Here is a 23917-nt window from a genome sequence, read left to right on the forward strand (position 1 = left end):
GTATTTTTTTAAGTACTAATAAATATTAAATTAATCACAAAAAATTAATATAGTACAGTGCAACACCAAACATAATATAAATTTATAATATAATATAGCACCAAATATTATATAATATTATTATAATACATTATTAATGTAATATAATATAATAAAATATAGTATACCATACTCACTTAAAAAACGCAGGTAGATTCAGTAAAGGGACGAACGTGCTCCGGTAAAAGTTGTGACAACCGAAAAAAAATTAAACTTTTCGGTATACGTTTCAATAACAAGCCCACCACCATCGATGATCCGAAAAAAAACAAGTGGGACATAAAATTAGAGCCCAGTGGACCGTGCAAATAAAATTAATCATCTAAGCATAAAAAAATAAAATAAAATAAAATTATTAAACAACATGTGTTGAGAAACTACAATAGTTAGTGAAATTAGAGCTGTGACACATGTCAAAATTCGATCCACGTGTCCGTCAATAAACACGACATTCCCATCGTATTCGAGGACAAGCATAGAATAAATGGAGACAAGGAAGAACCAACGAGCAAAAGCAAGCACACAGAGGTTAAGAAAATGGCAGCACTATTTTGGGGAAAAAGGATTACCATTAACATCTCCAAGACCTCATCAAAAGACTTTCCTAATCACTACTTCCACTCCGCGAGCAGAATCTCTAGATCTCGGTGGCTTTCCTCTGCTTATGAGCATGCTCATGTATATTATTCATATGCCCTTATCTTTATTGCTTTTACTATTTCTTGCTTTTACTACTTTTAGAGGGCATCTACATTGATATTTTCTCCATTTATTTATTAGATTCTTAAAGTGAAGTAAGGGAAAAAAAAAAAAATTCTTAATAGATTTAGATGTGCATGCCTTCTTTTTCTTTATTTATTTATTTTTTGTTTTTAATAATCTAGAGGTCGAATTGAGTTTTGTTACACTTATACGCTAGTTTCTTGATTGCTAAATTTAGCTTAATTTCTATTAGGCATATTATAATTTTTGCAAGTTGAGTTTATAAGAGATCAATTAGTCTCGGAAGTGATAAAAAAATTATTAATTGTTGATCTGTTGCTTGTTCTTAATTGGTTCAATTCGTAAAATCTCTTGTGCCTATATCAGCAGTTCGAATTTAATTTCGTTTTGTTGGTACTTAACATTCAATAAGTATGTATGTATACTCAGTTGAGGTATTAGTGTTCATCAATGATCTTAAAATGCAGGGTAGCAATGCAGTGGCAGAATCGACGGACCATAAAGCCGGGACCGAGGCCTCGAGGGATGGCCTATACGAGGCAAAGCAAGAAGCATTAGACGAGGACGAGGGCAGACCGAGTGGGGTGACAGGATTTGTAGCTGATAAGGTGAAAGATGGAGCAAGAAAGGCAGTGGATACAGCGGAGAATGTTGGGGACACGGCGAAGCAGATAATGGATGGTGCCTGGAAAGCAGCTAAGGAGACTACTGAGAAGATCAAGGACAATGTGATTTGTGGTGATGATGGTGATCGTGATCATGATCACATTGACAGAGATCCTTCAGTATTTGATGCTAAAAAGACTTCTGATCCTATTGATACACAAGAGTATAGAAGTATTGAAGATCAGAGGAACAAAGCAGTATTGAAAAAAAAAAAAAAATTGCAGTGAGTGAACAATTAAAAATAATCAAGTTATCAAAGAACGGGAATTCTATACCAACAGAATTGAAACAACAGCAAAAATTAATAAAACAGCTGCTGGAAATCGTGGAAACAACAACAAATAAACGGAAGAAAAAAAATTAAACGGGAAAATCCGAGGTCTTAAAACAGATTTATCACTTATAACGGTGTTTTTAGGTTTGTTGGTATTTGTTTTTTAGGATACAACGGAAATAAATTAAATAAATTATTTGTCAAGCACGTACAAATAATTCCGGTTAACAATAACAGTGTAGATTCTCGATCAAAACAGAACGTTTGAGGAAGAAAAAGAAATTTTAAGTGCTATGTGTGTTTTGTTGCATCTAAAATAGAAGAGAAAGATTGTATTTTTATATACATGAGGGTACATAACTATTGTATAAAATTAATTTTTTGAATTCAATATATGATTTAATTTTAGTTTCTGTAACATTTCATTGAATTGAAAATTTCAAATCTGTAACAGCCTGTTGAATTCAAAAATTTCAATTGTGTAACAGTTTACTATTTATTCATAAATCAAAAATTACTTTTGATTTTAATTGTGAAAACTCTTAGAAAATTTAAAAGGAAATAAAAAATGTGGCCATACGGGTCTAGGTGATTTGGGGCCGACATTCGTGTAAGTAGGATGAGCGGGTTCAACCAAATCGATCTCGAATTTGCGCCTCGTGCACGCACGTGTGGAGAGAGCCTCTATCCCTACAATTCTTGCTCATGTATGGATAAATATCTATATATAAACACAGATTCCTTAACTTATTTTTCCCTTCTGCGAAAAGTTTTATTTCCTTTCAATTTTTCAACTTCAGGGGTGCACTTTGAGAGTCAATTTCTCATTCTCCCAAACATCATTTTAAGTAAATAAAGATATCATTTTAAAGTTTTCACAGAGTAAAATCTGAACCTCTCAATATTTTCACTTTTGTTAAGTGAATCCCACTCAAAATGTGCCCTCAAAATAACATACTAATATGCTATTTTTTCAACGAGCAGATGGGTATGATAAGGCATCTGATTGATGACAAGCAATTTGAAAGCGCTTTTAATTAGTGGCTCCGAAATGCTTTTGTCTTTTGGGCTATGCATGAATAATGTGACATGCATGGCCTCTTTTAGGTATGAATATTATTATTTTTAAATAATTCGATTAATTGAACACAAGACACTGCTTCCGTAGAGTGAACAAACAAATACAGTTGAATGCTTGCTAACAAATTCTTACACTCATAATAAATAAATAAATTCTTCTTACACTTACGAAGAAAATTAATAAATAAATTCTCCGAACACTCATCTCATATAATATTCAACTTCAACAAAACCATTAAACTTAGAAAAATAACTAAATAATAATAATAATAATAATAACAACAACAACAAATTAGAGCTTAAAATTTTGGAATAATTATAATTTTAAAGATCTTATCTCTATTTGGTTTTTTTATTAGTAACTGATACCAGCTGAATGCATGAGATTATGAAGTTCTTCTTCACTTGTAGTTTTGACGTAGCAAGGTAGTGGAAGCGGATAGATAAATACTAGATGGGGTAGTGGAAGCGGGTAATAAATGATAGATATCGTTTTATTAGTGGGTTAAACCAATGCAATTAGGATATGTTCTAATCGAAATAATTTAATAAGATTTTGATAATTAGGTTGTATTCTAATTGAAACAATTTAATGAGATTTGGATAACTAGTAATATTCTAATTGAAATGAGATTTTAATAGCTAGGTTTGTCGGATTCAAAAGAGTAAGATTGAAAAATGCACCAAGAAAAATAAATCGCAATGCAGAATAAAGCCAAGGAAAATATTTTAAGAAAATGAAGAAAGGCCAATTGGCGGCATTGCCAATTCTTACGTGATTTAACTGCATTGTAAAATTGATCTATTCAAGTATCGGATGCGGGATTCCGAGACGTTTTATTATTTAAAAAAAAAATTACCAGTAGATCGATAAATTTTACCAATTGAAGTAACCAATAGTGGTCACACAAGGGTTTATCATGATATAAAGGGAAAGGAGAAAAATTTGGAGTTAACAAATGAAGGTATCAATGAGGTTTCTAACACATGGTGCTTTAGAAACTGAAGAACGAAGAAGGAATTTTGGACCAAAATCCAACTCAATAGTGAGAGTGATGGGCACTTGAATCATTCCATAAATTGGTGTGACATCCATTATGTTTGTTTCTGCATGTATATCAAAAGAGCGACGCGGAAGAGTGGGAGGTGAAAGAAAAGAAAGATAGACTGATGGTGGTCCTATATTTTGCAGAATCATAGTGACTGTTTTGTTGCTAGAAGGAAGTGCTTTTTGGGGAAGTTTTACTACCATCGTAGCTGATCAACAAAGCCAATAACATCATTCAGGGCGGCACCGTATCCCACGTACAAGAATCATTAACATTAAAATCATACGTGCACAAAATCAGGATAGTCTTCCATAACATAACACAACATAATATCACTACAAACAATGAGTCAATTTATTTAAAACCATTCTTCAACTTTTAATTATTTATAAGCTTCCGTAAATCACATTTAAATAATTAATAATTATTTCAAAGTAATTGACTTAAAACAATTTAATTAAAGTTTTTGTTTTTAAGACAACTTATAAAACAAGTTTTTAATAAATTAAGTTTTGTTATAAATAATTTCAAAGAATGATTTTACTTAACAAAATATTGTAATAGACTAAAACAAATCAATTTTATGTACTTTTCATTCAACATAATACATAACTCAAATTAAAAGTAATTTAATAGTGAAATGCATATATCATGCATGAATTTACTTACCTCGATCCTTAACAATAAAAAGATGGTAACTTCAACCATGAGCTCACTGTCATCCTAAACATCAAGACACATTGTTATCAATATTATTACTCATTATAACCTTAATATAAATCCAACATAATCAAGTCTAGTAATAAGTACTAAACTATCAAAGCTAGTCTCAACCCATGGGCGAACCCAACTAAGACCCAAGAGGGGCTTTATGGCCATTAATTTTTCTTTTAAATGTACCTCAAATCCCTTATAAAAGAGTTAAATAAAAAAAATTTAGACACATTTTTCATATAACAAAAGACTTATAGTTTAATGTTAAAAGTGTTATTTGATGGTTTTAAAGTCTTGGTTCAAATCCCAATAACCACATTATTTTTTAAAAATATTTTGTAGAAACTACTTAGAAAAATGATACTTTCACGCATTTAAAATAAATAATTTATTACTATTATAATTTAGAATTTAAAAGAAAGTAATGGAATTTGAGTTTATGAGACTTAAAATATATTCAAGTGAACATAAAAAAAAAACCCTAAATTAAATATAATTTTTTGAACTAAACCCCCCCAATTTAAGTTTCTGGGTGGCCACTGTCTCAACCTGACCATCATATACAAGTTAATTTTTACCAAGCTAATTATATTTCAGAAAATTGTAAAAAATTAAAAAAAAAACCATAAAATCTGAAGTTGGTGAGCTTGTTATGACTGAATTCGGTGATTCCTCATTCACATGTGTCGAATTTATAAAGATTTAAAAAATGAATAATCATAAATATATTGCAAAAAGAATTTTACATGCAAATATTCACACTATCCAGCAGTGATAAAAACAAAGGTAGCTGTATTAGAAAATTCATAAAATATTTAATAAAACTCATAAATTAGACCACTTGATTTTACAACAATAAAAACGTCAAGAAATAATGTATCAAATTTCTAGAAGTTTTGAAGATGTAAAACCATTTTAAACGAATTTATATTGAGAGACTAGCAAACTTGTCTAGAAACTTTCAGGTTTGTGTTTTGCAACTTAAAAATTCATAACTTAATGTTAACTGAATGAAAATTAGTCTAATAAACTTGAAATCATAGAGGGCTCATAATATTATACGAATATAATTTTTATAAGTCATTCTAAAGCCTTTTAACAGCCTAAAATAATTTTACCATCAACCATTGCAATTATGGAAAGCAATCTCCAGGATTGCAGCAGCTCAACATAAACCAAAAATTATGAAATTAAAAATAAAGTGACATAATGAGGATAAAAAAAAATCAACATAATTTTCAAAGATCATTTGGATAGTCAGAAAAATCGGCAAATTCAAACACGCTGCTGAAAATCGAAATTTTCCAGCACCACTGTTCCAAATTTGAAAATTAACAACAAATTGGTTATTTGGAATCTCTTTGTACAAAATATATCATTGAAAACCTTAGAATGTCCACTTTAATTTTATGGAAACTTTTGTACAAAAATCAAATAAAAATAATGGAAAAAAACAATAATCAAAACACACTGCTCGTAACTCATAATAAAGAGAACAATGCATGCATTCATTATCAAACACATAAGATCATATTAGAGAGCACGCATTAAAGAAGGATTAATACCTCAAAATTTCTTTCAAACGTGCATAAAAGAAAACCCTAGAATTTTTTTGCTTTTATACGTTTGTTTAATTAAAGAGTTTTAAATCATAGGGAAATAAGAAGGGTTTAAGTTTTATAAAAACACATGCTTTTATAATATATATTATATCATAAAGATAGATAATTCCTTATAATTTATTTAAAATAAAAATAAAAAGAATTATACCTTATCTCAAATAATCTAATTAAAATAAATTCACACAAACAAAGATAAAAAATTAAATAGATAAATATAATTAAATTCAAACCTAGCTATTAAAATGCGGACTTCAACACTAATGCTGTTGCATGAAAAATTAATGGAGTGTTTTATTGCCTCAATGGAATTTGAATAAGCGAGTTGTCAGGAAATCCTGTGTTTGAACCGCAAGACAGTTCTAGTTACTATTATCTTAAAAAATACGAAGCCATCTTAAGTACTTCCAAGAAAATATATGGACCCATAAGAAAGAAAATAAGCCAGGAAAATGTGGTGGCTGATTCAGCATTAGTTCTGGAAGCTTTCATTCAATTTCTACAACTACAAGTGACCCACGGAAACCCTCTTTAAGTAGAGTATCTAACCTCTTTTGCTCTTGTCTCTCTCTCCTTCCAAGATTTTGAGTTGTAGTTATCTACTCTAAACTTTGGTACAATTTTTCATTACAATAGCCACGTGAAACATTGTGTTGTGTCAATGTCAGTAATTCATTCTTTCCTGAGTATCTTTTGTTCCTTGACACTGTAAAAAATAACTTGAGCATAGTTCTTTAATCTGCTTTTGGTTTGATAAATAAACATTGGTGATTGAGTTTGATCCAAAAATTCATCGAAATCTCCTTAAAGGAAAGGCTTCTTGTTAAGATAAAAGGGCAATCTTAAAATTTATCCAAATGAAATGACATTTGATGGATACAATTGAAGGAATCAATACACACACAGGCATGAAAACATAAAGTTCATTTTCATCAAAGTAGCTGCTAAGTTCACATCTAGCAACGACAGAAGAAGATAAAGTGGGCATAAAGCATGAAGTAAAGACTCTTGATCTATAGAAAAGCATAGAGCACTCTTCTGTAGCACTACTTGTCCAGCTCTAGTAGAAGCAGAATTTTGCGAACCATTAGTGCTGTACAGGCCACTGAGGAATTCGATGTCTCTCTCAAAGCTCTACTGGCAATGAAAAAACACTTTTCCAAGCATTTAACTTCTCGAGAAAGTTTATTTATCATTCTCATTTACCCCAGTTTAGTGTTTATATGATTGTTGATGTGCAAAAAAATGGAGTACAGGTCAATAAATTCTATGAGAAAGTGTTAAAGATAATGCATCTATCTTTATGATTTTTGTTTCTTTCTTCAGGTAATGTTGTACCAAACCATTTGCTGTATCTGTCCTACTACCAACCGTAAAAGGACAGTTTCATAAAATGTTGATAAGAGAAATTTACAGTTTCTTTACAAGTCTCTCTCCGCAGCTGGCTAATGTTCTATACATTGGTTAAGTGCACTCAAAATAGTATAAATATCTAACTTGTACAAAATTCCAGAGTTTGCTTAGGTTCCTTGTATCATCCATTTACCAGATGTCTAAGACAAAATTTTATGTCCTGAAATTAAACAAAAATAATCAATCAATAAAATTTCTGAACTTCTTGATTTATTTATCATTTTCAGGAAAATGGACCACCTAGGGTGTTAATTATTGATGTGCCTAACTTGGCACTAATATCTGGTGAAAACTCAAACTTGAACCACCAACATCAAATATTAGGCTCAAGACTTCTGGCAATAGCATATCATAATAACAAACCCAATTAATAAATTTTTCTTTTGAAGCTTCTAATCATTTACAAAAAACAACAAAAGCAGGGTGTGGTCCTCCTCCAGTCTTTTCACCTTTTCCATTAACTCACTTCATTGCTCCTAGTTCCCCACTTTTGCTTCAACATTTTTCATCATCAAATTCACTCCCATCGTAAAAACACACCTGCTATATCAATGGATGCGGCAAGCCTTGAAGCACATCGCTAGCTAAAGGAAAAGACTGTCAAGGATTGCTTTCTTGAGGACGATATGGACAACGATATGGAAGAAGAAGAGGGTGGTGTTGATTGTTATGCAGACGATGAAAGAAAGAAGAAAGCGACCGGGAGAAGAGCAGCGCCTGCCGGGACTTCATCACCTTGTTGCATGGTGGAGAAGTGCGGAACTGATTTAACCGATGCAAGACGATACCACAGGCGCCACAAGGTCTGTGAAACTCATTCCAAGGCTCCTGTTGTGATTGTTGCTGGTCTCAGGCAAAGGTTTTGTCAGCAATGCAGCAGGTACCATTTTTACGGATTCTTTGCTATTGTGATCAGCTTCTGCTTGGATGTGTTGGTTAGAAATCTTAAATGTGCTTTGACCACTTCGAGAAGCTACATCTTCACCATTAACTGAACAAACTAGTGCTAAATGAATAAGTCTTAAGTGCTAACATAGCGGTACATGCTTCAGTGCTTCTTGATCCTTTATCAAACAGCCACCCTTGCCAAGAATAATGTTTTTAAAATCTCCCAAGGCTTTCTTGTCTAGTTCCAGATTCTAAAAATGTTTCAGTTTCTAGGTTGTAATGTCTCTTGCTTTGTATTTCAGGTTCCACGAGCTATATGAATTTGATGAAACGAAAAGGAGTTGCCGTAGGCGTTTGGCTGGACACAATGAGAGGCGTCGGAAGAGCACAGCTGAAACAACTGGTGAAGGATCAAGCTGCAGAGGGGTAGGTCCTCAGTAGGACGATCAGTTCAGACAAGCTGACGAAAATAATAGACTGTAGACACCTGTCCAAGTGAATAGACCTTACAAGCATTCCTAGATCAAATAAGACCGGAACTTTCTGCATTGCAGGATGCTCCCTCTCTTCTGTCATCCTTAGGCTCCTCCTCTCTTCTGTCATTCTAAGGTTCCTTTAGCGCCGGCATACGGTGGTTCCTAACAGCAGTATCTAGGCTATGCATGAAGTAGAATTATCTTTGATTCTCCCGGTGTGATGCACCCTTCGAATAAATTGTGGTAACAATAAATACTTTATACTTTTGGTGACTGGCCTTAAGAGTTTTTGTACTGCTATTCTAGATATGATGTTAAATGCTACCATCCGAACTTGTTGATTCCTGAGGAATCAATCGTTACGCAAATAAATTGTCCACTGCAAACTTCAATCTCACCTTCATTTTAATTCTAGACATACTGTTTGATGCGGAACTAGGGTTCAAGGTTTCTTAGTTCCTATAAACTATAAAGTTAACAAGGATCATAGCTACTTGCATCATTATCTGAGCAGAACATATCATATCAGAACAGATAATTGAGCGAATGCAAACAAATGACATTGTTTACAGTTAACATCTTTAAAGTATTAGCTACATTTATGCTTCAGGAACTGTATAAACAACAAGAAACAAGTCCGTAGCATGCTTCTTGCATCTAATAAACTCCTAATAAGAACACAAACAGGTTTTCTTATATGGCACAGCAGATCAGTATACCGATGAACGTTCACCAATATACCAAGGTGAATAACAAATAACTGAAGACAGTCCTCTGTGAAACAGGAGAGGGATCTCATCTACTACTATCAGTTAAACTTTACGACAACACAGGAAATGTCATCTGAGCTATTTCTAGCAAGTGCTTCTTCAGTAAGGTGCCTTGCAGCAGACCGAGCATCTTTTATATTCTTGATGGCATCTGCTGCATCTTGGTTCGACATAACTTTCCATAATCCATCACTTGCCAAGATAATAAACTCTGTATCATCATCGATCGTCTCCATCACCACATGTGGTTCTGAACTCAGATGCATTTTCAAGCTCTTGTCACCAAATGCCCTTGCCACCGCCAATTGTCCATCAACACGTGGAACATCCCCTGAATTCGTAAAAGAAAATTTGTCATGCTAATGATCAAACACCATGTCTACAAGTAAAAGAACCACAAATCCCCATTTAAGCAAATGTTCCCCCGGTAAACAGAACCAGCCATGATATACTGATTTCACAGTTATGCAATGGTAAGTCATCTCAAATTATAGAAAAGCCTTGAGGGAACACTCGTTATTACCCAGGTGGAAACAGAACAAAATTAGCTGATCTCTAGGTAAAACTGGTACCTGGAAAGTTTGACACAAAGCCTCCTCTGCCTTCAATATGCTCCCTTTCTGAGCTTGGCTCGTGATCAACTGACAATTGTTTTGCCACACCATTCTTGCATATGACTGCCCGAGAATCACCGACATTTGCTACTACCAGCTTCTCACAGTTGATTAATATTGCAGTGACTGCAGTTGAACCACCTTTACCCAAATCAACTGCTTTCTCCAAAATTGTAGTATCAGTAATACAGTAAGCTCTCCTGACTGCACTTTCTGGATCTTGCCAGAAGTTAGGCTGATTTCAGGAAAAGAGGGACAATAATTAAAGAAAGACATTCATGTATGTAATGTTTAGCTAGCAGAGCTTACAATTAGCTAGATCAATACACTAAAACTAGAACTAAGATATGCAAATGTCATCCAATCAAATGAATCAGAAATACATGATGAGACATTATTATAGAAAATTACCAATAAACGAGCATGAAAAGACACTACATTGGAGTAATGGATATTTTTTAATGCAAGTTCTACTATGAAATGAACTGATGTGGCAATTCTACACTCATTATAAACAACGGCTGCTTTGATCCCATTTCTCATCTTCGGAAGAGAGCTAAATACAGTTTAATACCCGGTTATAAGGCATGATACATCAGTCGAATCGCTACTCCAAAGTATTTGGAATAAGATTTTCGAAAGAATCAGTTACCTCATTTAAGATATTCTCGAACAAATGTGTCCGCAGAAAATCAGGAATTTCATGGCTTAAGTGACCATCAAATATGGCAAATAAACCCAATTCATTCTCATCAACTTGCTTAAACTGCGCAACGACATAATCTTCCATGGGATGACCCGCCTTTCCCTTTACTAAGTGGTAGCCATGAGTTACATGCTTTTTCATCTTACTCTTTCCTTTTCCAGAATCAGGAGATGAGCCCAATACTTTCTCCTGCAATCACAAAGAGCTCCATAGTTGAAAAAGACAAAGGGAAGAAAAGTGTTGACACTATAAAATATTAACCATCCACTACTTTGTTTTTGAAGTAAGACAAGGTAACGGTGGTTGATACATACAACTTGTTCCTTCTTAAATCAATAATAAAGATGAAATTAAAAAACTTATTCAACAATACAACCATGTTAGTGCATAATCTATCCACCTTATAAATTAAAAAAAGTCCCTACATCACAGCCCCATTGGTTTAGCCTTGGATTGGAAGCAAGAGATCAAGGGTTCTACTCCTCTCACACACATTTCTGAGGGGATTCCTTAATTTGGACAAACTGGGGTGGGAAGCCACGGATGGAATTGGCCTTGATGCATCGCGAGTGCATCCCCTCGACTAGGATAAAAGTGTGGCCTAAAATAAGTTGTCTGAAAGGATAAACTAAGTAATCAAGATAACCGCCACCTTACACAGACAGAACTTTTCCATTTTCCTCAATCCTCCTCTTCATTGCTAAGCATGAACCTGAATCCATCTTAATATTTAATTCAATTTTGTATACTAGCGGTCAAATTCTGAAACTCTGACTTCTCCAGCTCTCAGCTGAACCAAATTTTAACATTAAGGGCATTCTTAAAAAAAATGAATCTTTTGCATCCAGAAGGTTAAATTACAAGAACCCAGTTGCTACCCATACAGTCAAAAACATGAAAAACAATGGTGCCATGTCAATCTCAACTTCATGCGACAAGTGGGTACCTATGATAATAAGAATTGTAATGAAAGATAAAAAGATACCTTCATCTTATTGAAGATTTCTCTCTTACCGATCATGGCTTTTGCTGCTTCTGTATTTCTTAATACGAGTGTGTAATTGAAATAATGGGGATAAACACAGACACAGTGGCGAAGGAGGGAGCGAAGAAGATGAGGATCCTTTAACGGTTGACACGACGACTTTTGCCGCGTTCTTCGCTGTACAATGACGCGTTAGCGTTTATTTTATTTATTTATTTATTATCATTTAACTCCAAATGGAAATCAATTAAATGAAAGGGAAATCTCATCTCTCCTACAAAACGGGTTTGGCACGCCGCACGACGCTGAACGGTTGAAGTCATGGTCGTGGCTATAAATAGAAAGCACAGTAAACGAAGAAATGATTACCAAGAAAAAATTACGGTTAAATATTTGATTAGTCTCTACTTTGAATAAAATATTTCTTATAATTTTTATATTTTAAAAAATATTTTGAGATATCCTTATTATTAAATATGTGATATTTTCATCTTTATTTTCTTTATTTTTATAATAATACTTTCGTAACAATATTTTTAACGACATTAATAAAAAGAGAACAAATATTAATTTATTAAAGTAATATTAAAATTAAAATTAATGTAAATTTTTTATTATTATTTCTACTTTTAAGGTTAATTTGATAACTTAAATTATTTTATCAATAAATTTTAACAGTTGCATGGTACAAAAAATATTAATTATTTTATACTGATATTTATTTGTTGATATACTAATAAATAAATATTGGTTCATTTGCTAGAATTAACTTTTTGAAATATATACTAATTAATGTCAAGTAAATTGTTACAAGGATATTATCATAAAAGTAAAGAAAAAATAAGGGTAAGTATATAACATATTTATTTGTAAGGGTGTTTTGAGGTTTATTTTTAAATATAAAGATTAAACAGTTACTTAAATCAAAATATAGATACTAAATAAATATTTACCTAAAAATTGCATCTCATTTCAATTCTATTTAGGATAATTTCGAATTATCTCCTCATGAATTAACTATCTTCAAATCATACTCTTTATTTTTGAAAATTTTAATTTATTCCTATTTTATTAAGAAGACTGAAAAAATTTCACCAACCCACCGTCTATTTTTCTTGCCATTTGAAAAAAAAATAGAAATCTTTAGATTTTCAAAAGTAAAGAAGATAATTTAAAAATAGTCGATCCACTCTATTACATACATACAAAAAATATTAGGATTTTAAATATCTTTAATTCTAGTCTCAACCGCTGGAAAACTTATAAAATTATATTTTAATATTTAAAACAAAAGTTGGATTAATTAAAATTGGGTTCGTTATTATGGTTGGATAGATACAACAATAAATTATTTAACAAATAACAAAATATTTTAAAAAATAAACTTATAATATAGGATCAAGCTATGGTACCACAGTGGTACCGTACCACTGTTTTTGTCTTTTGTGCCAGCACAACTGTAAATTTTTATAGAACCCCTTTTACTCAATTTTATTTAATCTTTGCTATACAAATATTAAGATAATTTCTACTGCATCCATATGAACATTTTAGGTAGCACCTTAAACTATTTACTATTTACATATTTTTATTTTTTATTGCACATATATTATAATACCCCTCTCTTTATCACAATACCCACGAACCCGACCCGAATTTCATTTCCGTTTCCGGCCACTCCTCAGACTTTTCACTTCAGAGAAAATTGAAAAATTTAGGAAGAAACAACAGCAGAGTTGTTAATCTTCGACTTTTACAGTTTAAGGGGCTGATATACCAACTTGATATTAATTTAACTTTTCCCTTCAATTTCATAGCAAAAAGAAGGAGGCCTGGGGGTTTCAATTCAAAAACGTAATTTTTAAACCCTCTTAAGTTCAGTTTGCACTACAGAAAAAAAAAATACCATCTTTGAATGCAAAATTTCAGCTTAAACGAGGAAGTTAAATCTCAGTTCAAAGTATGTACAGACATTCGAATTTCAAATGTTTAAACAAGAGTGACACAGCCAGCTAAGCTATGCCTATGCTAGAAACAAAATTTAGACGAGCACTCCAAGTAAACCACAGATGAATAATGGAAAAAAACTATGAACGCCCATATAGCGGTACCAAAAATCCAATTCAATTACAATACCTACCTAGCACTCGGAACTCGACACGGGACCTCCACCTCAAACTCAACAGGAAGACCCAGAAAGTCGTTGAACCGATCGAAGGTGGCGTGAGTAATGTGCCGGACATTTGTGGGACACCCGATCTCCATGTTATGAACGGCGGAGATCACGTCTTCGCCTCTTTCAACACGACAAGACACCATCGATTTCCTCAATGCAGCCATAACAAACGCCACCAGCGAGAGCTGGTTCTGTTCCTCTTCAGTCGTTCTCGCTCCTTTTGTCGCCTTCCCATTCCCCCGTCCCCGCCAGCGCAGCCACCTCCCTTCGTCATCATCACAAGCCCCGTCATTTGGCTTTTCTTGTTACTACTAATCCACTGCATCAAATTCCTCTTTAAAATTGTATATCTTTAATGGCTTAGTTTCTGGTTATTATTATTTTCGCAAATTGTTATATCCTTCAACGATCACCTACTTAAAAATCCTTGTCGCAAAAAGAACCAGTTCGACCCGAACCCTCGAACTCGACCCGGATTCTGTTTTCTTTTCCGGCCACTATACCGGCGAAGGTTGGTACCGATAGGAAGCTCGTGCGACTCCGGTTATGTCCATGCCATCCTTATCGCAGGAAACCGTTCGGAACGCTGCCGATCGAAGCCATGAAAAGCAGCGGAATCACCGCTTCAATTCACCGCGATTTCACCGGTTTCCGGTGACAGAACCACTTGGGTTTTGTTCCCCACAATTCCCTCTGTCGTTTCCGACCAACCACAGCCACCGGGGGAGCCAATTTGCGGCCGTTGAAACATTCACAGCTTTGGGAGAAATTAACTTAATATTTGTGAAACAAAATTAAAATAAAAAAGAGTAAAATGAGTTCTATGGAAGTTTACACTAGTGCTGGCACTAAAGACAAAAGCAGTGATACGGTGCGACTGTGCTACCGTAGGTGAATCCTATAATGTATATATTAAATTTTATATTTTAAAGTCATTAATTATCATAAACTATTAATTCTTATTTTACTATTATAATTTTTTTTTTACTTATAACTTAAAAATTACAACACTTTGATGTCAAACAATACCTAACACTAATATATTGAGCATTACTCTATTTGCTAATGCAAAAAAATGTGAAATTGCCCTAAATTCTAAATTAAACTTAGCCCGTTTCTCAGCGTAAGCCTATCATATATTGGGCATTTTGCATGGATTGTGCAAACAAAACTGCTTGTTAATGACACGTGTGTGCAATATAAGAGCAAGTGAGCGACACGTGGTCAACGGCTGGAAATCCGTAGGCAAAACAAATTATTGTTAATTTTTTTTTTCGAGTGTACAAAATATTGATGATAATTAGAATTAGATCCTTTTTTATGGTATATACAATATGTAGTTTATTAACATTCCAGGTTAGGGATGGCAAAATTCGGGTACATATCCGGGTTTAGTCATTTTGGATCCGAATCCGGATGCCATTTTCTCCTCTCGAATCTGGATTTTAATCCGGTTTTTTCACCCGGATCCAGGTTCAACCCGAAAAACAACGGGTTTCCAGGTTCTGGGTTTTAAACCCGAATCAATGAATCAGTTTCTAAAATTCTAAAAATAAAAAATTAATACATTTCTAAGTGTAACAACAATTCATTAAAGCATAAACCATTTCGAATCTTTTAACTGTAACAACAATATTTCAAGCATAAATAAAATCAAATAACAAAGTACAATGAAATCAAAACGAAAGGATAGCAACCTAGATCGTTGTTTGGAGTTGCAAGAACCCGAGGCTGCGACGGTCGCGAACCCGAGAGTATGAGTTGCAACGGCGACGGTGGCAAACCCAAGCTTGTGACGGTGGCAAACCGCAAATCCGAGCTTGTGACGGTAGCGAACCACGAACCCTAGCTTGCGACGGTAAAAACTTGGATCGTTGTTTGGAGCTGCAAGTAGCCAAGGCTGCGACGGTCATGAATGGCGAAACCGAGAGTACGAACTGCGACGGACGACGGTGGCGAACCCAAGCTTCTGAGTTCTGTCGGTGGCGAATCGCGAAGGCTGCAAGAAGCTAAGTAACCCAAGCTTCTGAGTTCTGTCGGCTGCAATCGCGAAGGCTGCAACCTAGATAAAATTGGGGTTTTTTTTATGTTTGTATTTATATTAATCAATAAAATTAATTAAAAAACAATATTAAAATAAGATATCCAGGTCCGGGTTCCGAATATCCGGGTTCGCCTAAACCCGGAACCGGACCCGAATATATCCAAGTTATAAAAATTCATTCTGGATCCGGATTATTTTACACTCCGGTACGGATTCAACCCGGCCCGGATTATCCGGGTTCATCGGGTCCGAGTAAATCTGCCATCCCTATTCTCGGTAATATTATAAATCTAAAAGCCTTGCTTAAATAAATTTGTTATGGTGCTGAGAAACCTAAATATCTACTCATATCTATAAGAGCACTAATAAAAATAATCTGGTACCTTTAAGTTATTATTACTCAAATAATTTAAGGATTGTGAAAGATTAATTTTAGGTTAAGTTGTAAATTATAATTAATGTAAGTTAGCAGCCGCCGTGCAATCAAATATATTACTCTTGCAAGGTTCACTTGGATTTCATGCATGGAGCAATTGAGGAAGCAGTTGGCAATTGCATTGGCATTTAGTAGCAACACAAGCATGTACTCCCCTTTTGGGTTCCTGGAAATATATATTTGTTTTATCCCCCCACCCCAAAAAAAAAGAAAAAGAAATATGTATCTGTTTCCTCATATTGGGCTAAGTTTATGGGTTTGACCTCTTAATTTGGACCAAAATATAGCCCAGACAAAAAAATGAAAAATCATAGGACAATTCTTGGTCAAAAGTTGTCTCCCAGTCAACCAAAATCCACTCTTGAGAAACCAGAGAGACCTACCACATCTAAGAATTAGAGTATCAACAAAGGAAGAGTATTATTATTATTATTAATCCTACTTCCAAAATGACTTGCTTTGCTTGTGGGGACAAAAAGTTAGGCCTTGAATTGGCTGACTGGTGGTCCTTAGAACATGAATTGTTGAAATGGGCCCAAGAATGTCTTCCTCAGAAACCCAAACGGGAGACACAAGGATTATTCTAATATCTGATTTGTCCTCGTTTCTAGGAGCTATCAAAGTGTTTGATGAAATTAATTAATCTTTGGTAATTGATAGTTTTGATTCTTCTTTAGCGTGTTGATTGTCCCTAACGGAGCCTTTGCTTCCCACAACGCAAGAAAGCAGCTCTCTTTGAGTCTTTGTTGATCCCATCAAAGCATTCGGTCTTGTGAAATTGTGAAAGCCTATAAACAAAAAGGATAACAATCCAATTAACATGTTATTATTGATTAAGTTTATTAGCCCACCTCCCTCACTTCCTCTCTGTCTCTATCTCTCTTCATTGGTAGATTTCAAGGTATCTTTTGCTTTACATATCAAAAGAGTATATTTGGGAGGATGTGTCCTTCAAAGAAACAAAAGCAAGTGGACGAAAGATTAAAGGCTAAAAAATCTATTGAATTAAGAACAAAGAAAGTACCAGAGAAAGCATTTCCTTGAAGTTTCTTTTCTCACAACAAAAGGATAGAATAAGCAAATACCATATGATAATGGTAGGATTAATTGATCGTATCCCACTATTGAACTTAATAACACTATACATATTCTAAGAATTTTTGCTGACATGGCATCTTCATGAGGATGCTAAGCCACACTAAGCTACATCATTTAGCAACACTAACAATATAATTACAACCCAAAAACAATACCATGTGCTAATTGGAGGTTGAGTTGGCAAGTATATGACTACATATGATTTATACCACCGAGATTATCAAAATCACCCAACAAAAGGGCCCCAAAAAACTTGTTCATATCATTCATTATAAGCATTGTGTTGCATTGCATATATATACACAGATGCTAGTATGCAACCTCACTCATATACGCACCTCAATTAGCTCCCCGACAGAAATTAACCACCATGGAGGACAGCCGGAAAAAGTCTGGCTCTGGCGAGATGTTCTGTTTTTCTAGCACCCCAAATCAAGACCAAAATTCCGACTTTGAATTTGGTTGCTTGACGCCTGATTCTCCCTCTCAAGATCCATCGAGAAACTCACCAGCTGATCATCTTTTCTTCAATGGCAGGCTCTTGCCTCATTCTTTCCCGTGTCAACAACAACCTGCTACAGCCATTGTGATAGAAAACACCTCTCGTGCAACGAGTCGAACAAGCAGTATTAGCAGCAAAGATTCACTCATGTCATCAAGAAGCAACAGTACAAACAGCAGGAGCAGTAGTTGCAGCAGTGCAAGAACAAGTTCGAGTGACAATTCAGAGAGGAAATTGTTGTATTATAATAAGCTTGCACACAGAGCAACTGCAACAACAGCAAGTAAAATGGTTACTACACAACTGTATGGATCTTCTCAAAGGTGGCAGTATCTTACACCAGTTCCTGCAGCATTGAAACGCGACGTTTCGCAGAGGAAAAATGGTGGGGGTTCGGTGAAAGAAAATGATCAGAGATCAAAGAGACAAGGTGAGATGAAGAAGCTGAATTCTGAACGGCCAGCAGGAATTTGCAGAAGATTTTTCATGTCATTTTTGTTCGCATGCAGAGAGTGTCATGCCATGGAACCATCTACCAAAGATGATATCCTGCAAGCAAACGTTAAGTCATAGCCACCCATGTAACTGATTTTTGCACTGATTTTGAACATCATTTGTATGCATTTCGAGTAAATATATATATTAATTGAGTCAATTGAGTTTGTGAATGATTTTGTGATCATTAATTTGTTTTGAGAACATCATTGCCGGAATTATGAGTACTTGTAGGAGGTTGTGAAAATTGGTGTGTTGAGGCAGCTGATACTTGGGAGCAAAGGTTGAGGTTTATCTTTCTTTTTTCCACAGAAAGCAAAAACAATTAATGGAAAGATAAGATACTTATGAATTACAAGTACTGATTAATTTCTATTTTTGATTTCAAGAATAATTGTGCCTGAGAGAAATCTCAGATTAGAAGGGGGCTATACTTCTTTAATTCTGCCATAAAATAAATGTCAGCCACAATAGAGTGAGATGCTTAAGCAGTTAAGCTTCATGAGGCTCACGAAAACCCCCAGCTAAGCTGCAGCAAGTTTTGGGCCCAAGCTTTTGGGTCACACCCATTGCAGTTGAAGATCAAAGCTTAGTCATAACTGATGAAGAGGTTAGATCTTTAGTTTGATTATGTTTGGGTCTTCTTCTTTTCTTTTTTTCTCCCCTTTGTTTTGCAATCATAAACTTAAGGTCTGCAATCAAAAGTTTTGTTTTGAATTACTTTCAAAAGCTTAAAGCAAGGAGGATTTATCAAATTGGGATCAATTTATGAGGCAATGTTTACTCAGTCCTGAGTTGTTAACTTCCCAGGTGTTTATGTTTTGCATTTTACTAAATTACCAAAAAGCTTAGCAAAACAACTAGCACATAGGCAAGAAATAGCTAATGGAGGGACTGCCTCTTGTGATGCTTGCAAGTTGCAACCGGTGACTAAAGTAAAATCTTTTTTTAGAGCCAGAGGCGCGCGGGTTGGGGACTTTGATCAAGCCCCCAAGCCTCCCAATACCCTCAGGTTCAAACAAGAAATGATTATGAGCTGCAGGATTTCTATTACAACAAAAATCCTCATCAAATTGGACAGAATATCAGTATAGTGGGAACTGAAACCTATAACCATACCCCGAATATCTTCGACTACATATCTAAAAATAGTAGAGCCCGTGGAAACCTTCTAAGCACCCAAATTATCCGAAATCATATCATCAGCATCACCAGTTTGATCAACTGGACTCTCCACAGGAGAATCATCCTGATCTCTAGACTCAACAACAAGATAATACTCAACACTCAACCTGGACCTCCTAATCTTGTACCCTAACTCATCCAGGGCGAAAGTAAGAGGAGCAACATGACTTAAAGACCGATTATCAGTAGCAACAGAATTAGGCAGCAGCGCCGTATACCATTTATGTAACCCAATATAAAAGCTTGTAAAAACATGCCCATGGCATTTTTTTTTTAATAACAATCGGCACTGTGCAAATAACTTACGCAGTTTCAACCTCTGTTAGCCAAGGCCAAAAGATTTTTTTCTTTTAAAGAAAAAAAACAATAGCCTGTTCGGTCCTTAAAAAAATGATTAACTAATGTTTCCAAATTTAATATTGCTTCATTCTACATGCGGTTAAAAAATCTTTATATTATAATTCACGCGTATATTAAACAAAATACTATATTCTGCTGCCTACGAGCATATTCATGTCTTACTCAACAAGTGATGTTTTAGGCAAACTTTTGGTGTGGTCAAAAAATGGTTTGTAGCTTTGCTCTAGGCATAGAAAATGCCAGTCCACACTCCACACCACTGATGTTGAAATCGCCCTAGCTAGGATTTTGACTGATGGGTGAAGTGAAGTAAAAGCACTATTCATGAACCCTTGGGTTTCGTATTTGACTAGGGCTTTTAACCTAACACGACAACAGTGTTGTAGAAGAAGCATAGATATCACTCAATTCCTCTATTTCATATAGCAAAATCAAAAACTGGAGGGGCAAAAAGATGGGAGATAAAAATTTATGCTAAAACTTACGTTAGGATAAGCTACAACAAATAATTACTAAGTTTTGAGAGGGGAAAAAAAAGCAAAGATAAAAGGGAAAAAAACACAAACATTTAAAACTGAACTAGAAACAAACACAGGAATTCAGCAGGAAAGAAGCATAAAAGCTTTGCCTAGATACAATTTCTGACCCTCTAATACCAAGTTTTCTAAATTCATTCCAAGAAGGTTTCCATAACGTCGTTATACATCCCTGGCTCAGGATTCCTATACTCCACTGGTTGATGCTGATGGTGATCGACTGAAGTAGAGGAAGATGATGAAGTCATTCTTGCTGGCAAAGTAAAGCTTCTCTTAAACTTGTTTTTATCCTGATGACTGTCCAAGCTTAAGAACTCATTTGGGTTTGCACCGACATCAGAATTTGGATTCATATCTTTCCCTTCCAGAATGAGAGGGTGATGACTTTGATCGGATTTGTTTCCAAAGCTCTCGGGGTTAAACAAAAGCTTAGCATCATCAGGTCTTGCAGTAAGAGCATTGAAAAATGACAACCCATTTGGCCACTTGATGTCATTTTCATGTTCTCCCATCATATTGTCCATTCGTGGTGCTTCCAATGAATGAGGGAGAAGGAACATATGAGTCTCATCTTTGGTTTGTGGGAATCCAACTCTACCAGGATTTTGAAAATTGGGTGAAGCAAGCATTGAAGTAGTAGATGGCATTGGCCGTTGGCCCCAGTTGAAGAGGGGAGGAGGAGGCCGAGTTGGAATGGCAGATTGCTTTGAAGGAATTGTCGAAGATGAGGAATTGTTTCTCTTCGAAGAAAACAGCTGAGAGAGATAGAATCCAGATTGATAGCCTAGGGATTCAAATGTATGCCTCATTCTTAACACAAAATGGAGGTCTTCAGGTATCTGAGGAGGGACATCGTATTTCAATAAGATAAAATCATCCAAGCTGCTAGTTTATGCATGCACAGGGAAAATGGAAAACTAAAACTTACAATCTTGCAGGATCCCAACTGTAGGAGGCCATGACCGGCTTGAATTACAGCAATGGTCTGGTAAATGGAAATGGAGGAGCACAAAGTCTAAGTACAAGAAATGGAAAATTGAAAATTGAAAATAACCGAAGACTGACAACAGTGAAATTGACGGTGCTGGTGCTGGTGCTGACCTGAATGCCAGACTCAAATTGATCAGTCCATTCAGGAGGTAGCTGCAATTATTAACAAGTAGGAAAGGTTAGCATCAATTAATAATAAAAAAGAAAAAGAAAAAAAATGATGCCCCGATCTCATCAATAATGGAGCAATATAATACCAAATCCTACCTTTTTTCACCCAAAAATCTTCATGAAAATGATTTGAGAACAAAAGAAATAAAATTAAAATACAAAACAAAAAAAGGAAAGAAAGAAATAGTGGGCAAAGTTACATAAACATTATCTTGTAGCTCAATTTTTTCACTAATCAATACAATTTCACCTACAAAAGTAAAACACAAGTAAATCACTATTATTAAGTGTAAAACATCGATATTAAGGGAAGTAAACAATGCAAAACTAGTGCATAAATTGCACTCTAACATTTGTACAACACTCATCATGGACGTTGAGTCTCTAAGGGGGTGTATGTAACACCATAGGCGAATCCCACATCGGTGAGGCAAACCTCAGTGAGGACGCTGAGTCCCTATAAGGGGTGTATGTCATACCTTAGGTGAATGCCACATCGGCAAAGAACAAGAGAGATGTTGGGCTATACCTCAATTGGCAAGATGCGTTTTGGGGTGTATAGGCGCCCTTGGAACAAAATCATGCGGGTCTTATTAAGGCCCAAAGCGGACAATATCTCGTTAGGTCTGAGTTAGGTCATAACACTCTCACTCTTTCTTTTCTACTTTGGGGCTTTTTCCTCTATTTCTCCTCAACATACTTTACCCAAAAGTGGCAGATCACATGAGTCTAATAGTTTATTTTATTTCATTTTTTTGTTTGATTTTACCTCAACGTTCATATCAAATCTTTCCCATTTATGTCACTATAAAATAGACTCAGCTACTTTTGAACCAAAAAATGAGATATTAGAGATAAACTAACTAACTAGTAGATAATTTAATAAGAAATTAGGGTTTAAATGAAGATTTTAACCCAGATTACACAATATCTAACCCAAACATTGCCATTGATGTCAATTAGATTTGTTGAATTTTAATGGTTGATTCAACAAGGAGCTTAACCAACTAATTGATTGAAACCAAAATGAATTAAAGAAACAGAAAAATACCAATCAGAATTAAGAATACAAAACTAGAACCAAAATGCAAGCTTTCAAATTGTAAGGAAAAATATAAATGCTTTAATTACTCAAAACTGACTACACAAAAATCATATCTCTAGAGGACATATCAAAGAATCTTTAAAACAAGAATCACACAATTATGTTAAGGAATGAAAGAGAAAATAATGATCTACCAGGCACTGCATGCTAGCTTTTTTATTGTAGAAATTTTTTAGAACCTGCATAACGACCTTAACAATCTCTAGGCCACGTCAGCATAAATTTGCAAAGTGACCCTACATTGAAGTCAATCTACACTTTAGCGACTCTTTCTCAATTGCACTTAGGTCCAAAAACTAGAATTCATGCCTTCACACTTCTCTACCTTGAAGATCTGATTCAGTTTGACTCTTAACAATAAAATTTCCACAAAAAACCTTGAAGCACATAACTTACTAACTAAAACCACTTCAATACCAATCAATTTCACATAAAACTTGAATTTGTCTATTGTAATCACCTTTGTCAGCATGTTAGCAGGATTGACATCTTTGTGGGTTTGACCCTTTTGCAACCTCGTCTTTGATAAAATGCTGCTTCATATCAATATACTTGGTCCTTTCATGATAGACCTAATTTTTAATGAGCTGAATTGCACTCTAATTATCACAAAAGATCTTAACTGTCATTTATTTCAACCAAAGTTCATTCAACAACCCTCTCAGCCACATTGACTCTTTTACAGCCTTCTCTGTTATTGCAACAAATTCAGATTCAGTAGATGATAAAGCCACTATGTACTGCCAAATTGCTTTCTAGCTTACAAGGCAACTATCCAGAATGAATGAATATTTAAAAATAGA

At 34.7% G+C, this 23917-nt stretch overlaps 5 protein-coding genes across 6 annotated transcripts; 3 read left to right on the top strand and 2 right to left on the bottom strand.

Moving 5' to 3' along the window:
* Window positions 1–531: 531 nt before the first annotated feature.
* Window positions 532–2685, top strand: LOC102629704 (uncharacterized). The gene is made up of 2 exons (XM_025102813.2): window positions 532–717; window positions 1230–2685. Exons 1-2 carry the CDS (start codon window positions 577–579, stop codon window positions 1653–1655), a joined length of 567 nt encoding a protein of 188 aa, XP_024958581.2. The 5' UTR covers window positions 532–576; the 3' UTR covers window positions 1656–2685.
* Window positions 2686–7867: 5182 nt separating this feature from the next.
* On the top strand, window positions 7868–9333 carry LOC102609891 (squamosa promoter-binding-like protein 13). The gene is made up of 2 exons (XM_006464721.4): window positions 7868–8457; window positions 8768–9333. Exons 1-2 carry the CDS (start codon window positions 8204–8206, stop codon window positions 8904–8906), a joined length of 393 nt encoding a protein of 130 aa, XP_006464784.1. The 5' UTR covers window positions 7868–8203; the 3' UTR covers window positions 8907–9333.
* Window positions 9334–9479: 146 nt separating this feature from the next.
* LOC102610197 (probable protein phosphatase 2C 39) lies at window positions 9480–12258 on the bottom strand. 2 transcript variants are annotated; one of them, XM_006464723.4, is made up of 4 exons: window positions 12046–12258; window positions 10978–11220; window positions 10284–10560; window positions 9480–10042 (listed from the first exon to the last, which is right to left on the bottom strand). In XM_006464723.4, the coding sequence occupies exons 2-4, from the start codon at window positions 11170–11172 to the stop codon at window positions 9750–9752; spliced, it is 765 nt and encodes a 254-aa protein (XP_006464786.1). In that variant the 5' UTR covers window positions 11173–11220; window positions 12046–12258; the 3' UTR covers window positions 9480–9749. The 2 variants fall into 2 exon arrangements, with proteins under 2 accessions (XP_006464786.1, XP_006464785.1); XM_006464722.4 differs by having other exon boundaries at window positions 12017–12257.
* A 5831-nt stretch (window positions 12259–18089) lies between these two features.
* Window positions 18090–19434, top strand: LOC102610719 (hypothetical protein). The gene has a single exon (XM_006464724.4). It carries the CDS (start codon window positions 18141–18143, stop codon window positions 18843–18845), a length of 705 nt encoding a protein of 234 aa, XP_006464787.1. The 5' UTR covers window positions 18090–18140; the 3' UTR covers window positions 18846–19434.
* A 1335-nt stretch (window positions 19435–20769) lies between these two features.
* Window positions 20770–22192, bottom strand: LOC102611022 (protein RICE SALT SENSITIVE 3-like). Its single transcript, XM_052433065.1, has 3 exons — window positions 21950–22192; window positions 21777–21833; window positions 20770–21687 (listed from the first exon to the last, which is right to left on the bottom strand). Exon 3 carries the CDS (start codon window positions 21655–21657, stop codon window positions 20983–20985), a length of 675 nt encoding a protein of 224 aa, XP_052289025.1. The 5' UTR covers window positions 21658–21687; window positions 21777–21833; window positions 21950–22192; the 3' UTR covers window positions 20770–20982.
* Window positions 22193–23917: the final 1725 nt, after the last annotated feature.

This window comes from Citrus sinensis, chromosome 9 (genome assembly GCF_022201045.2).
Source record: "Citrus sinensis cultivar Valencia sweet orange chromosome 9, DVS_A1.0, whole genome shotgun sequence".
NCBI classification, from domain to species: Eukaryota; Viridiplantae; Streptophyta; class Magnoliopsida; order Sapindales; family Rutaceae; genus Citrus; species Citrus sinensis.

Excerpts from the sequence above, each read along its gene's own strand:
- LOC102629704 (XM_025102813.2), top strand. The coding sequence starts at position 577 with ATGGCAGCACTATTTTGGGGAAAAAGGATTACCATTAACATCTCCAAG. Across the intron at positions 718-1,229 it reads CTGCTTATGAGCATGCTCAT|GGTAGCAATGCAGTGGCAGA; the intron begins GTATATTATTCA and ends CTTAAAATGCAG.
- LOC102609891 (XM_006464721.4), top strand. The coding sequence starts at position 8,204 with ATGGACAACGATATGGAAGAAGAAGAGGGTGGTGTTGATTGTTATGCA. Across the intron at positions 8,458-8,767 it reads TTTTGTCAGCAATGCAGCAG|GTTCCACGAGCTATATGAAT; the intron begins GTACCATTTTTA and ends TTTGTATTTCAG.
- LOC102610197 (XM_006464722.4), bottom strand. The coding sequence starts at position 12,052 with ATGATCGGTAAGAGAGAAATCTTCAATAAGATGAAG. Across the intron at positions 11,221-12,016 it reads AAATCTTCAATAAGATGAAG|GAGAAAGTATTGGGCTCATC; the intron begins GTATCTTTTTAT and ends TTGTGATTGCAG. Across the intron at positions 10,561-10,977 it reads TCGAGAATATCTTAAATGAG|CCTAACTTCTGGCAAGATCC; the intron begins GTAACTGATTCT and ends TCCTGAAATCAG.
- LOC102610719 (XM_006464724.4), top strand. The coding sequence starts at position 18,141 with ATGGAGGACAGCCGGAAAAAGTCTGGCTCTGGCGAGATGTTCTGTTTT.
- LOC102611022 (XM_052433065.1), bottom strand. The coding sequence starts at position 21,657 with ATGAGGCATACATTTGAATCCCTAGGCTATCAATCTGGATTCTATCTC.